Here is a 16,884-nt window from a genome sequence, read left to right on the forward strand (position 1 = left end):
GTTATTAGTACATTGTCGAGTTTAGCATTAATTTTCCATGCATAGTTTTTCAGTGGGTTGATGTTTATTATTCTCATAAAAACCCAAAATAAAGAACTAATTTCCGAATATTGTTTTATTAACGAAAATATTTTATATATTCAATGAAAAATGCTTGAAAATGTTCACGTATCTGGACAGAAACAAATGACAAGTCACTGTGATAGCCTCTGGTTTTCGACATTACTTATTTAGTGTTAAATAATTAGAATTTATTCAGAAATAAACATTCAGCATGCACTATGGTCAATCGTTATTCTTATTCACGCATGTTTTAGTAATATGACAGCGTGGTTTCCTGTTTTCCAGCACAACGTCTTTCGAATGTTCTTGTCCAATGGGAAAAAAGACACGACACCATTCTATTTTTATTTTTAAGTGTTTACTTACAATGCATATTAGACATGAACTAGAAGGAAAAATTACTTGATTTTGTATTCAGAATAATAAAGTAATTTTGTGCACACAACTCAGCAGCGTATTACTAATGTCTGGTACATAATTCGCAAAGTATTAATAGAACGGATTTTCTGCATCTGAATTCAAACTATGGTTGAAAGCAGACAATCCGTGAAATATATCAGGAAATTACTATACATTTTTATATTAATAGCAAGTGAATTATACTTGTGATTCTTTAATCCGGTCGCTGTGGACAGGAATCAGTGTTCTAAGTAGTTTTATAGCAGTTATGTTATAATTACATATCTGTACTGCTCTGTGATATTCTTTGTAGGTTATAGTTTTGATATAATTGCATAAAATGATAATTGTATAGTTTAAATTGAATGACTCATCGCAGTTTTAATATCTATGGGTCTAACTACTGCTTGAAATACATCAATTATTTGTTATTGTATTAATTTGTGAGAGGAAATATAATTGAATATTTATAACCCGCTATATTTTTAGTTTTTACTTGTAGTTAATGGCGTATTTATTATATTTTTAGTTAGAAAAGTAGAATTTAAATTATGAAATTATTATTTTTAGAAAACAACAAGAAAACCGACAGAACAGAATTCATAATTGAATTGATCGAATCAAAAGATAGGAAAAATGATGATTACGAATGTTCATCTGGAGACGAATTCACCTCGGAATATAAAAAAGAGGTTAGAAAATATTTTATTTTTCTCTTAGTTTAGATTTATAATATAATTAATTAATTTGTTATCAATACTAGGTGCATATACAGACACTTGGCAACTATGCACCTAGTAGCGATAGCAAATTAATCAAAGAAAAGAAGAGACGGTTTCGGATTATACAACAAATATAATTAACATTTCGTATTAAACTTTCACTCACAATCATATTCTGACGCCAAGACTTACACTTTCTATACTATGGACGAAATAATGTTTTAAATTAGCAAAATAAATTTTTAGTTTTAATGTAAGCATTAATAATACAGTTGATCGGGTTGTAAATATTTAAATTTTATTTGTAAAATTACAAATGTTTTAAATATTGCTTATTCATTTTATTAAATTAACTGTGAATTCATTGTTAGAAGTGAACGTGTTAAAGGCAATTGCAGACGACAATTTACCTCTTTTTAATCGGAATTTTTTAAATTTTCGTTTAAATACACCATTTCTACTCGTGCGATTCGGAAAAATATTAAATTAATATTTCCTTGATTTATGTCATTTATTATTTGTCATCCATCATTCAAAGGTTTTTATTCCGGAAGAAATTTATTTCAAAACGAGCAAAAATTATCGCGACTTATTCACAATGTTGCCATGCCGTTTTTGATCGTATTGAAATTTATTTAATTTAAAAATTATTTTCTCGATCTCAAATTAGTAGTGTCTTGCCCCTGTACATTATACTTTTCCTTGTAATGAGGGAATCATGCCGATCATCTATGTAACTCCATTGTGGGAAAAATTTCGAATTGAAAGCACGTTACTCTCATTTTTGACCGTAAGCCTTGTGTATAGTTAATCCAGCTTCCCGCAAACGTTGCATACCTGGTCTCGGCTTTTATCTATCTGACGCCGTTCTCGAGATCGAGGAAGGACGGTCAGACACGTCGACGGACGACAGTGGCTATTTATAGTTCTACAAGGTTTTCAAATTGCATCCCAATTAAAGAACTTACATTGAATACCTTTCACTAATTTGATTATTGTTTTAGAATTGAAATTATGTGTAATATTTCATCACATATATTTAAAAATACTTTTACTTTTTCTAGGAAAGACGAACTTGTTGGCAGAGTTTGCTGAAGTTTCTTCGCCGACTGCCATTTTGGGTCGTTCCTTGCTTGAAACCGCCAAACTAACGCGGTTGATACTAAAAGATTCGAATGAACGAATCAACACTCGAACACATTTCGAGAAATTGACAAATTAATCAATTGTCAAATAATTTTATTTTAAATTTATTACAAAAATTTAATTATCCTCTTTTAAAATTTATGATTTGTTCAATCGATATAAATTAATCTTCTAATGAAGTACAAAATTAATTAAACATAATTAATAAAATTAAAGTTTCGTTTACTTTACATGGGTGTTTGTTTCTTTTTCTCACAAAAATTTCATTCTATCTCCAGTCGAGAATAATGACAAAATGATATTCATCCTACATTAAACATTTCTTCGGCTATTTTAAGATCTTCTCAAATAAGCGTCTAAAAAGTTTTTAAGAAACTTTAATATATAACGTTAAAAATCGCGTGTGTATTTACAGACGAATTGGGAAATTATTTCTTTAAATTTTGCATCCACTTAATGCTGTAAGATATTAATTAATGTATTTTAAATAATATATATATATATATAGAAAAATGACTAAAGCTATTGTTCTATAACTGATTTCTTCATACGAAGAATCACAACGTGTTTATATTTAAAGGGCAATTACACCACAGGTTGTAACGGAAAACTAGAGGATTTGCACATGACTTGTTTCGCCCTAAAAGTTCACTTACTATTCGACGTTACCACTTATTTTTCCTGTAAGCCCCGATATTCATCATATACAAATTTTGTGTAGCAATGATTATTGGATTTGTTCATTCATATTACCACACAAAAGACATTCGTGTATTGTGAATTATGACGAAATATCTACGGAACACAATATTTTAACAGACGTTGTATCCCGATATTAATATTGATAGATCTTTGAGCTTTCCGAGAGTACAACAACGACGACATGCGGTGTATATGTAATTGCATTTGCCGTCTCGTTAACATTTGGTATCAAACACAATACGATTCGATATGACCGCGGACAAATGCGCTGTCATTTATCGAAAATATTTAATTCGTATAAATTAGAAAATTTTCCTCAGATACCATTTAAAGGTGATGTTGGAATAATTTAACCTTTGACACTCGCTTTGAATGATAGGTTAAACTCTTACAGAGTGTCTACGTTTAAAACATATAAAACACCGCGTATTTCGTCAGCCGTTAGAGACAAACTAATCTCAAATCATCTCTGTATGCCAACTGCTAATTAAGATAAGGAAACTAATATATAAGATTGCATTTTTTCTTCCATTTTGACAACGTCCTAGCAAAATCACCGCGTTCTGTGTTCTTACTAGAAGTTAATAGCCGTATTCCTTTACATAAACTTAAAATGCAATGTTGTAACTTTTCATAAAACCAATGATATTCCCAGAAGACATACCTGTAAGCCTTACAGGTACAGAAACTGCCCTCAAGCACGCGTAGATTAATATTTTTCAAATTATGACCGTTTTATCTCAGATGTACACGAAACGCATTTTAGTAAAATTAAGTCACAAAGTACAGCTCGAAGTCTTTTGCTGTGCCGATGTTTATTTTTTTATATTTACGATCGTGGCGACATTGTTTCATTCAAAATTTCCTGTAGTTGTAGTCTGTGTAATGTGCACTTTATTTACACGTTGAGTTTTACTATCAAATCTGCTTCCTCTATTCTTATGCCACAAGTTTCAAAAGTTTTCTTTACTTGGATGTTTTCGCTGAGCTTTACTTTTTCGACCTGGCTTCACGGTTTTTTACGGGCTCACATAAGACCAATTATTTTCGCAATTTTACAAGATTTTTTTTATTTAAACAATTCATACGAAGTCTTTCCGACTTTACCAGCCTGCACAAATTATAATTTGTGCAGGCTGTGAAATTCGAAGGAGAATTGTATTTTTAGTGTGCAAAATTTCAAGATTTTGTATAAAGCGGTTGCCGAAACACAAGCAAAGCGCTAAAATCTGCAAAAAAGCTTATTTTCTTCTCATTTTTCTTCATCCGGCACGCAGAGAAAAACTACTGGGTCTAGAAAGCTCAGATTTTAAACTTAAGCCTTTCCAGTTATCGGTGAGGTACTGGCGAAACTTCCGGGTCGATAGGTCAAAGTTCACGGGTTATCCATAGAGCTAATGATAATTATTTAGATAAATATATACGATTTATTTGGGCGTTCCTTAAAATCGAAAGTGCTAATTAAATGTTTTTTCCTGAATGTAAATAAGATTTTAAAAATAATATGCGAAGATGTTTATTGATCAAAGAAATTACTCATAGAAACTTTTCGGTTTCTTTTTCAATTTTAATTCATAATTATGCGGTTATATCAGGATATTAATTAATTAAACATATATGGTACTAGCAGTATACGTCTAATATATACTTTATACAATGTATATATATATAGTACATTTATCTCACCGGTGGTAGGAAATGTATAGGAAATTTAATTTAAAAAACACGAAATGGTACAGTCGAAAGACGATGACAAATGTATTAGAAAAATCAAAAATTTCCACAACTCACAGAACAAAACTCTACGCCAACAGTCGAATTAAAGTAGTATTTACCTATTTTGAAATTGTTTATTATTATTAATTTTTTCTACATTATTTTAAATGACAACTTTTTCTTCTGTCTTACTATCGATTACTTCTTACTACACGTCACAGTTGACAACTGTTTTATTAATAAATAAGTTTATAAAACAGAATTATAGATTACAATTAAAATTCGTATAAAACGACAGATTTAACTATAAACTACAAAGAGGAAAGGAAACGTATTATTAAGATAAAAACTTCCTCTACTCGTTATCGGTATTAATATATTCGTGTATATATATAATTGCTTTACTCTTTGTTCTTTAAAGAGGATAATTTTCATCGATTCTTTCATCGTTTTCAATTCGTCTCCAATTATTAAAATAGTTTTTCTGTGTTATTACGTCGAAAAAACATGAAGAAAATCGTAATAACCATCCTTCTGGTGTATGTTAGTTGCACTTTGGCTAATTCCTTTGTGAAAAGATCACTTATCGAAATATGCGGTAAGCATAATTTACACCTTTCTATTTTTTCTCTTTGTATGCGGCCCGCGTCAGTTCAAAAGTTTTAAAATGCGGCCCTTACATAGAAAAAGGTTGCCCATCCCTGCGTTAAGGAATTCGGCTATTTCGAAATTCGAAGTGAAAATTCTGTTCCAACCGAGATAAGAGTATGTTAACTGGTTCGTTTACACCGAAGTGCCTTCGTACTATAATAGAACAATAGATCAAGAACAACTCTAATCTGGTAAATATGGTTTTGCTTTTACATTAACACATTTTCGGGTGTCACCTTACATACGGACTACCCTTTTTTCTCTTATCTCGTAAAATGCGGCTTGGTTTCGGGATTGCGAGATTGGGCTGGGCTAAGATTAGCAGATCCAGACATTTGTAGGGCTCTACGATACTAGATTTGGGTCACTTTAAAAATAATCTAGGGTACGTTTCGAGGAATTCCGCTTTACTTTTTATAAAATCTATCTGGAAACCCGTGAGGTTCTCACAGAATGCGTACTGTTTTTGCCTGCAGTCTATTTATATTATTATTGTTATTAATAATTATTAATTAACGAAAATAGCGTTCTGTGTACGTAATTAGAATGATGTCATTAGATATCAAGAATACCAACCCATGTATAACACATAATAACTTAATAAGATTAACGATTCCTTAAAACGTACGAACTATCCAGATCGGCTTTTAAATTTGATTAATTTAATATTTAATGCAATACTGTACTTAATAGATGTGTTTATAGTCATTTTTGGGTATATGCAAATACTACAGTGTGCGAGTTTGATGGTACTTGCTTTATAATATCGTTGGAATATCCGTAAAGTTTGTGATGTATTTATTTATCACAATTACAGTTGAAAATGCCATGTATACGAAGTAAAATTTCCTTCCCCGCTTAACAGTGGAATGCAAATATATCCTTTATCCTTTTTATCCTTTAATTCTTTAATCGTAATAGGCATAACCTGTTACAAAGGGGGTTAAGTTGTCAACAATCAGCTCTTCTCAATTAATCAATACAATTTTTTAACATAATTATACAAATTTTAGATTATACTTAATGTTGCCATATGAAACATAATGTACATCGCACTTTCCGTACAACATTTTTTTAAACACGAGATCAAATTTTTTCCTGATATCGTTAGCCTTTTCACATACACATAACAAATGAAATTTTGAGAAGACCATGTTACATCTTGGGTACAAATTATTAGTATACACATATAATTTATTGTCTATCAGATTGTTATTTAGATCAGAAAAAATCTTCTCTTTTGGCCTTCAAAAAACTTCTATAGATTTTTATTTTTTATTTTCTACATATCTTTTCCAACCTGATTGGCGATTAGTTTTCCTAAAACATGATAATCTCCTCTGTTTCGTAATCTTGTAATAACAACATCTGTTGGCATAACATGACTGATTGTATCTCTGTCGTAAATTGTCAGGGCAATAGTTGACGCGACAAGTTTCTAACATCACAATTAATTTTTTATAATTTCTTAACGGACCAAGTTCTCTCTCCTGATATAATATTACATTCAACATATTAGGAATTTCTTCTGATAGTTTCCGTGTATTAAATTTTTTGATCCTTATTACGCTGGACACATTGTATTTTTGTATAATAAATTGTGAAGTATTGTTATTCTCCCCATAACCCAGTAGAGCCAGCTGAACTGGGAAATGGTCTGACATCTCCAGATCAAGCACTGTCATCTTAACTTGTAATCTAAGCAATTCTTCTGAGCAATTGAAGTAATCCATTACTGAAATACCAACATGACTTATGAATGTATATTTAGCTGGGAAATCTCCAGCTACCCTATCATTTAGTATCTGACTGTTTTAGAGACACACATATTTTATTAAATCTTGTACTGTACAGGTACTATTAATGCGTGGGCATGGAAGTTCCACCTCAACAACCTATTATTATTAATAGTCGTTTCAAAGTTTTCATTATTATCTTCCTCATCCAATGTAGGCCCAAAGTTGCCAGAAGATTGTTTCCCTATAAAAAATGATCTACCAGGATAACTTCATTCGAGTTGATATCGTAGGTAAACACGTTACCCTCTTTTATATAATAGTCATCTCTAACAGTAATTTTGCATCCCTTAGATTTTTCTTGGGATATAATGGGTATTAGTTTTTTCCTCCTAAACCTAGACCGTTTACATAAATCGGCAGTAAACACCAAATTCCCATTAAACTTCTTAAGTCTCTTTGACTTTGCTTTCCAAAACTCTCGTAAAATTGAATTTCTCTCAATTATAGAATTAAGCGTAATTTTGACTATTGATTTATTATCAGATCTTGAAATGTTAACTAAACTTTCCAAGGAACAATCTGTCAGATCTAACTCATTCTTAATAAAATGGGAGATCTCATCGGCCAGATCATTTGTCTCAAACGGGTAATTCAAAATTATAATGTTGTTTAACTTTCTTTCATTAATAGACTTATCGATCTGAAATTCTAACATACCTCTCAGTTGTTTGCCCGTCCTGATATCTTGTTCTAGCGTATCCATTCTTCGAGAAACCCGATTCAAATCCTCCTTCAAGTCTTTATTTTCCTTCTTCAATGATATTACTTCGGCTTTAATTGTACACAACTCAGAATTTAGTTGGTTAAACTTTTCCTGTATCAAGTCGTAAACCGCTTTAATGGTATACTTCGACTCATCAGATTCATGCTCTTCCAGTTCCGAAGTCTTCACAAAATAGTCCTGGATATTCGCGTCCCTTTTTGTCCTGGTTATTCCTTTCGACAAGGATTCTACATCTTGCTCGTGGTCTTCTACAAATTCCATTAAATTGCTCTTATCATTATTACTCTTATTACCTTTTCGGGGTCTTCCACGCCCTCGTTTTTGCATATCTTCGCACTCTGTAGCTTGAGGTGATCTAGTCAAGGGGCCTGGATTGGGTTCTATCCCAGCGATAATCAACAAGCATCTAATTAGCCTAAAACAAAGTCTATTCGTGTTTATCAAGATTATCTGATAAATCATCCTTTTAATCTTAAGCATTGAAACACTCGAACTGTACCACTGAGCTCTGACAAAAAGTCACCAACAGCGCCGACTACCTGCCAACTCCCCCCGGAATGCAAATATATAAAATAGAATACAGTTCATAAAAAGACAAGTATAAATGAAGCGAGTAAAAAATAAAACGGAGGTATCTAAAAAATGTAAGGGTGTCGTATTCGGCCGAAGAGGAGACTGAATTGTGGTCTCTCCCGAAAGACACACTGCAATACAGTGGTACCTCGTACTTCGAACGCAAAATTCGACAGAATTTCGAACGATGCTTCGAAGTTCGCACTTTGCGGCATTGAAAAATTGCGTAATGCTCGCATGTTTTCGGTGCTTTTTTCGCTTTATTTTTGGTGTGTTTACTTATGTACAGTCAAACCTGTTTTTATGCGGGGGATAGGGACCGCATTAAAAAAACCGCATAAAAAAATCTCACGAAACTTCACGAATGGCTGTAAATAATAGTTTTCGCAACACAATTAAAAAAATATTTTTTTTATGCGGTCAACAGGGACCGCATAAAAAAGTCTCACATAGAAAATAACTCAAAACCGTACAAAATAGAATTTATTGACAACAGATGTCAGCACTTGACTGCATCGTCTGGTCTATCGTCTGTTTTACATATTTTTGTCAAGGTGGTGTTTTGTTGACTTAAAAAGTAAATTATTTCATTTTTCGCATATTCATGCAATAATATTACTATAATAAGTGCATTTATGCTATAATAAGTTTATTTAGCTATAATAAGTCAACGTAAGACATGACGAATCGCACGAGACTAGTCGCCAACTATACCGCACAAATTAAAAATTCGCATTAAAAAAATCGCACAAATAAAAATCGCACATAAAAAGAGCGCATAAAAACAGGTTTGACTGTACTATGTGTTATTCCTCGATTTTCAACAATATTTTTCTGCAATTTTTCTTTGTCGACACCTTTTGAGTACCCCCGTACGTTTTGTATCCTTTAATCCAATTTTCCTGAACGAAACCATTTTAAACCACATTCGAAGTTTAGGAATATATTCACTATACACGTTACAATTGTTTTTACTGTTATATGGCTTCACTCATGCACCAAGTTCTAATTATTATAGCGTGAATAAGAAGTGATATTTATATAATTTTAATTAACCTATAACTTTTAAAGAATTTAATCTTTAATACTCCAGCATTACCTAGAGATCAGTTGTCCGAGTATACCGATTGCCTGGATGATTCCTTGAGAGACGAAAACAGAGTCATTGTAAGTTGTCTCATTAAATCAGGTAAATTTATTTTTCTAATTTAATTATAATAATGATCTTTAATATTTATTTCTAGGCATATGATTTTATAGAATGCCTGGGTTTCTCTTCGCTCTTCGATCATTTAGAAGCCATGTGCGCGATTGATAACGAAGATGCCGTAAAGAAGTTTTTAAAAATGATATATTCTTTTAATTTATTAAATTTTTATATACTTTTTTAAAATCTCAGGCGGAAGATATGGGCGTAAAAATCGTGTTTTGTGCTAAAAAATACGGAGATCGTTTAAAAACTGTAAGTGTTAATGATGCGTAATGCTACAGTATAGTAAGATATACACAAATAATACAAGGAATGCGTAATTATATTTCTTAAAGGGTATAAAGGAAGAAGACGAACGTAATTGCCTGGAGAGAGCCGGAAAAGTGGAATGAGCAAAAACTTCTACAATCTTTAGAGGTAAATATAATTCTTTTCGTTATCTTTTACGGCCCAATGTACAATCAAGTTAAATAAAAACTAGTAGTAAATTAAGTTACAGACGTTACATATGAATTTATTATTATTATATTGAATATTTTACTAATTGAAACCAGTTTTAAAAATAACGTTTTAAGACTATTTATTTCTTTACGTAATTTATAAATTTTTCCCCTTTTCTAGTGTGGTAATAGAGTTATTTAATTCAATTTTTTTATTTCGAAGTTAAGACAATGAAGAAAATATACATTTTCAAGTCTATGTTTTAATCCATTTTTACACCAACCACAGAAGTAACAGCTAAAAATACATGAAGATAAACTTCACGAAAAAACAAACAGTAAGTAGAAAATTCACACACTACTTACTGTTTGTTTTTTCGTGAAGTTTATCTTCATGTATTTTTAGCTGTTACTTCTGTGGTTGGTGTAAAAAATGGATTAAAACATAGACTTGAAAATGTATATTTTCTTCATTGTCTTAACTTCGAAACAGAAGATATCCAGAGTTATGTAACGACGTCAATTTTTTATGTTTACAGAAGAAGATTTTTCGACATTGGAATGTTACGTCGCACGGAAAATCGATTCCTCGAAAATTTTAAAATACATTTTAAAAAACTGTTGATTTTTTAAAAATTCTCTTGTAATTCAATTTTTAATTAAAATGTTTTTGTGTTAATTTTATTACGATTTTCTTTATAATTTATTTAAACGACGCAAGCTAATTTAGTTTATATTAGTAGTACAGGTTTGAGAAGCTTTGATCACAAAATTAATTTTATGAGACATGCTGATCACAAATTTAAATTAATTATTAAATGTTTTTATAAATTTGAATTAAATTAATTTATTTTAACATTTTTAAAAAACTTTTATATTCAATTCAGTTTTCATATTTAGTTTTAAAGTTTTCTAAATGTCAAAACTGAAGCAATGAATTGAATTTATCTATTCGACAAATTTTTATTTGTAACCTTAATTTAATATACTCAATAAATATTTATAATAAATATGAGTTGAGAAAATAATTAATTTAAAAACATAATTTCAAAAAAATTATTTCATTAGATTTTAAGAATTATTTGTAATCTTAATAATTAATACAAAAACTTTGCTTTAATGTTAAAATAAAATTAATTTACTTCAAATTTGTGATTAAAAAATTAATTTTGTGATCAGTATGGCCCAAACCTATACTACTACTACCTCATCAAAATGTTATGATTATGAAGTATGTTCTTATGGATCTTCTCTAAAGACTCCGATGGAATTTCAGTCGGAGTCTTTAGAGAAACGGCGGATATCTTCAACAGCGGACTGGAGTGACGACTTCCCGCTTTGGAATGGATCTCCTCTTCTCGAGGATCGGCGGCAAACTCTGTCTTCTAAGAACTGCGCTTATGTGGCTAATTCGGGTTCCGAGAACTGCGCGAAAAGGCGGGAAATCTATTCCTTTTTATAGGGATGGCTGAGTGACTGACTCAGCATCATAGGACAGTGAGTAATTTTTAGTCAGTAACAAAAAGGAAGTTCGCTTCTTCCCTATTACGGAAACGAAAAATGTACATCCTTTTTGTTAAAATTTTATCAAAGAAATAAAATGTTTTGTTATAATATTTTATAATAATTAATCTCCAAATATTCAGAATCTCACAAAATAATCGCTCATTAGAATTAGTTTGAATTATTTGGTTAGGGTAACGCGACACGTAAGCGATCTGCCGAGGGGAATTCATCCCAGGAAGCTGGGAATCATTCCCCTTTTATAGGAAGCTGGACTCTATTTAGGTGTTACTAACGTGAAGAAAACCCGGAAACTCCAGCCGTTTTGCCTCGCTCGAACCCACCACTAACTAACTACGGTAAGACCCCGCTTAACGCTGTTTCGGTATTACGCGGTATTCCCGAAATTGCACGCAGCGTTGGAATTCCCCGAACGTCACAGTTGATTTATGATCGGTCATCAACTTTATTGTGTGTATGAAGATATAAACATTATTTTATTTCATTGTGATAAATACGGCATTGGTTTAGTTTATACAATGGGTGATTGCAAAGAAAAAGCATTTCGCTGGAAACTAAAACGCAGGTGCTCGGACGATTAGATGCAGGTGAACGGCAATCTAATATCGGCACTGCATTAAATTTGTCAACTTCAACAATACGGACAATTTTAAAAAATAAACAAAAAATCGTATCATCAGCAACTACAACCACAACGACTTCGGCAACAAAAATTACCCGTACCAGAAGCAACGTGTTTGAGGAAATGGAAAAACGACTTTCCATCTGGATTGACGATGAAGTTGAACGCAATATGCCATTAAGTCGAGCAATTATAATGGAAAAAGCGAGAAATATTTTAAACCACCATATTCAGAATGAAAAAGGCGACACGAGTGAAAATTTTGTAGCTAGTCGTGGGTGGTTTAATCGATTTTAAAAACAGAAACAATCTTTATAACATACAGGTTACTGGAGAAGCGGCAAGTGGAGATACAAAAGCAGCTGCAGTATTTCCAGCAATATCAAGAGTAATCATTGAACGAGGGAATTATCCTCCTGAATTAGTTTTCAATGTTGACGAAACGGGCCTTTTCTGTAAGAGAATGCCAAACGTACATTTTTATCCCGTGAAGAAAAGCGAGCATCAGGATTTAAAGCTACAAAAGATCGTTTAACACTTCTACTGGGTGGTAACGCTAATGGAGACTTTAAATTAAAGATTCTGCTTGTTTATCGTTCCAAAACCCCAAGAGTAATGAGGAAAATTTCAAAATCATCTTTACCAGTAATTTGTAAGTCCGGTAAAAGATCTTGGATCACTATGAAAATTTTTCAGAATTGGTTAACATTTTTGCTCGTCTGTTAAACGATACTGCGAATTTAAAAAGCTAGAACCGAAAGCCCTACTTTTGATCGATAATGCTCCGAGCCATCCAACGCATTTGTCTGGCTTAACAACATGCATAGCAGTAGAAGTTGTTTTCCTGCCGCCAAATACAACTTCGTTAATCCAACCAATGGATCAAGACGTAATATCAAATTTTAAAGCTCATTATCTGTGGCGGACATTCCGACAACTGATTGATAAAACAGATGGAGCAGATAAACAATCCATTAGAGATTTTTGGAAAAACTACTGAATAGGGTAGATGTACCAGTTTTGGCCAGTGTACCAGTTCTGGCCAGAAAACAAATTTAACTTAAAAGTATAACCACCATATATTCAAATCTGTCCAATGAAACAAACTTTTATTGTTAACAATAAAAACTGTGATTTCAAAATCGGGAGACTCAACTGTGAAACTGTTACCTGGGCGCTACTCTTGGAGCCGCGCCCCGCCCCCCGCTTCGCTCCAACTCTCTGTGAACACTAAGTACCGTTTGACGCCACCCACTTTAGTTTGTGGGATTGCAACTTTCTCACACCCGCCTCAGGGCTAAGGATCTTCTACATCGACAGCATCCGGAACCCGAGCGACGATCCTTCGAACTACATCCGATGCGGACTTAACTTCTTGGATTACTTGTATCTGCAACTCCAAAATCTGACTGCATTCTGACAGTACAAAGAATCAAACGATTAGAAGAACAAAGAGAAGTTCAAAGTAAAGACCTTGCGAACTTATTACATACTTGACAACTATTAATAATAACAGACGAAATTTCATCCAATAAACTAGTGTCTTATATCAGGAGTCACGGTAGTGACTCCTCGGGAAGTAAAAATGACACTGACTGACTATGACTACATATACAGGAATCGAAGTTTCCAATTTTCGGGGTCGATTTCTCTGTTCCCCGAATATCTATAGTAACTTTCAATATCTCGTCTCGTTCGAAGGAAAATTGTATTTTTAGTGTGCAAAATTTCAAGATTTTGTATAAAGCGGTTGCCGAAACACAAGCAATCGAAAAGCGCTAAAATCTGCAAAAAAGCTAATTTTCTTCTCATTTTTCTTCATCCGGCACGCAGAGAAAAACTACTGGGTCTAGAAAGCTCAGATTTTAAACTTAATCCTTTCCCGTTATCGGTGAGGTACTGGCGAAACTTCCGGGTCGATAGGTCAAAGTTCCCATAGAGCTAATGATAATTATTTAGATAAATATATACGACTTATTTGGGCGTTCCTTAAAATCGAAAGTGCTAATTAAATGTCTTTTCCTGAATGTAAATAGGATTTTAAAAATAATATGCGAAGATGTTTATTGATCAAAAAAATTACTCATAGAAACTTTTCGGTTTCTTTTTAAATTTTAATTCATAATTATGCGGTTATATCAAGATATTAATTAATTAAACATATATAGTATACGTAGTATATGTCTAATATATACTTTATACAATGTATATATATATTGTACATTTATCTCACCGGTGGTAGGAAATGTATAGGAAATTTAATTTAAAAAACACGAAATGGTACAGTCGAAAGACGATGACAAATGTATTAGAAAAATCAAAAATTTCCACAACTCACAGAACAAAACTCTACGCCAACAGTCGAATTAAAGTAGTATTTACCTATTTTGAAATGTTTATTATTATTAATTTTTTCTACATTATTTTAAATGACAACTTTTTCTTCTGTCTTACTATCGATTACTTCTTACTACACGTCACAGTTAACAAGTTGTCACAGTTGTTTTATTAATAAATAAGTTTATAGAACAGAATTATAGATTACAATTAAAATTCGTATAAAACGACAGATTTAACTATAAACTACAAGGAGGAAAGGAAACGTATTAAGATAAAAACTTCCTCTACTCGTTATCGGTATTAACATATTCGTGTATATATATAATTGCTTTACTCTTTGTTTTTTAAAGAGGATAATTTTCATCGATTCTTTCATCGTTTTCAATTCGTCTCCAATTATTAAAATAGTTTTTCTGTGTTATTACGTCGAAAAAACATGAAGAAAATCGTAATATCCATCCTTCTGGTGTATGTTAGTTGCACTTTGGCTAATTCCTTTGTGAAAAGATCACTTATCGAAATATGCGGTAAGCATAATTTACACCTTTCTATTTTTTTTCTTTGTATGCGGCCCGCTTTGAAAAATTGCGTAATGCTTGCTTGTTTTCGGTGCTTTTTTCGCTTTATTTTTGGTGTGTTTACTCATGTAAAGTATTATGTGTTATTCGTCGATTTTCAACAATATCTTTCTGCAATTTTTCTTTGTCGACACCTTTTGAGTACCCCCGTACGTTTTGTATCCTTTAATCCAATTTTCCTGAACGAAACCATTTTAAACCACATTCGAAGTTTAGGAATATATTCCCTATACACGTTACAATTGTTTTTACTGTTATATGGCTTCACTCAGGCAGCAAGTTCTAATTATTATAGCGTGAATAAGAAGTGATATTTATATAACTTTAATTAATCTATAACTTTTAAAGAATTTAATCTTTAAAATGTGAATACTCCAGCATTACCTAGAGATCAGTTGTCCGAGTTTTCCGACTGCTTAGATGATTCCTTGAGTGACGAAATCAGAGTCGTTGTAAGTTGTCTCATTAAATCAATTAAATTTATTTTTTAAATTTAATTATCTTTAATATTTATTTCTAGGCGCGTGATTTTATAGAATGCCTCGGTTTCTATACGCCCTTCGATTATTTAGAAGCCACCTGCGCGATTGATAACCAAGATGCCGTAAAGAAGTTTTTAAAAATGATATATTTTTTTAATTTATTAAATTTTTATATACTTTTTTAAAATCTCAGGCGGAAGATATGGGCATAAAAATCCTGTCTTGTGCTGAGAAATACGGAAATCATTTAAACACTGTAAGTGTTAATGATGCTTAATGCTACAGTATAGTAAGATATACACAAATAACACAAAGAATGCGTAATTATATTTCTTAAAGGGTGTAAAGGCAGAAGACGAACGTAATTGCCTGGAGAGAGCCGGAAAAGTGGAATGAACAAGAACTTTTACAATCTCTAGAGGTAAATATAATTCTTTTCGTTATCTTTTACGGCCCAATGTACAATCAAGATAAATAAATCTAGTAGTAAATTAAGTTACAGACGTGACATAAGCGATCATGGCGGCTTTAATGTGTTTAGATCCCAAACCGGTGTCATACCTCAGTGTCCAATATTTTCCACGTTATATTAATTAATGACATTTTTCATTTAAAAAGTGCTGGAGGACATCTTCCAGAAGTTTTCCAAATATTTTCCAAGCATCTCACCTTCAATTTTACATATGAATTTCATAAATTATATTTTACTAATTGAAACCAGTTTCAAAAATAACGTTTTACGACTATTTATTTCTTTACGTAATTTATAAAATTTTCCTCTTTTTTAGTGTCCTAATAGAGTTATTAAATTCAGTTTTTTATGTTTACAGAAGAAGATTTTTCGACAGTGGAATGTTACGTCGCACGGAAAATCGATTCCTCGAAAATTTTAAAATACATTTTAAAAAACTGTTGATTTTTTAAAAAGTCTCTTGTAATTCAAGTTTTAATTAAAATGTTTTTGTGTTAATTTTATTACGATTTTCTTTATAATTCATTAAAACAACGCAAGCTAATTTAGTTTATATTTTATGAGAAGATTGATTGATTACTGGTGCATTACGAGTTTGCAGGAGGTTTATAGTTACGCCCATTGCAGGTAGGCCAGATCCACAATGGGATGGAGTAGTGTGCCAGCCAAAACTTATGGAGGAGGACAGAATCGGGTGCGAACCCTCGATCTCCTCTAAAGA

The 16,884-nt window shown here is 32.0% G+C and overlaps 2 protein-coding genes across 2 annotated transcripts; both read left to right on the top strand.

The window, feature by feature from the left end:
* The first annotated feature begins 5,130 nt into the window (after nucleotides 1-5,130).
* Nucleotides 5,131-10,824, top strand: LOC136978818 (uncharacterized). The gene is made up of 6 exons (XM_067274637.1): nucleotides 5,131-5,346; nucleotides 9,589-9,662; nucleotides 9,740-9,823; nucleotides 9,895-9,957; nucleotides 10,041-10,122; nucleotides 10,685-10,824. Exons 1-5 carry the CDS (start codon nucleotides 5,256-5,258, stop codon nucleotides 10,095-10,097), a joined length of 369 nt encoding a protein of 122 aa, XP_067130738.1. The 5' UTR covers nucleotides 5,131-5,255; the 3' UTR covers nucleotides 10,098-10,122; nucleotides 10,685-10,824.
* Nucleotides 10,825-14,942: 4,118 nt separating this feature from the next.
* LOC136978819 (uncharacterized) lies at nucleotides 14,943-16,661 on the top strand. Its single transcript, XM_067274638.1, has 6 exons — nucleotides 14,943-15,158; nucleotides 15,588-15,661; nucleotides 15,730-15,813; nucleotides 15,885-15,947; nucleotides 16,031-16,112; nucleotides 16,522-16,661. The coding sequence occupies exons 1-5, from the start codon at nucleotides 15,068-15,070 to the stop codon at nucleotides 16,085-16,087; spliced, it is 369 nt and encodes a 122-aa protein (XP_067130739.1). The 5' UTR covers nucleotides 14,943-15,067; the 3' UTR covers nucleotides 16,088-16,112; nucleotides 16,522-16,661.
* The last annotated feature ends 223 nt before the right edge of the window (nucleotides 16,662-16,884 follow it).

This window comes from Centruroides vittatus, unplaced genomic scaffold (assembly GCF_030686945.1).
Source record: "Centruroides vittatus isolate TY-2023 unplaced genomic scaffold, ASM3068694v2 contig_551, whole genome shotgun sequence".
NCBI lineage: Eukaryota > Metazoa > Arthropoda > Arachnida > Scorpiones > Buthidae > Centruroides > Centruroides vittatus.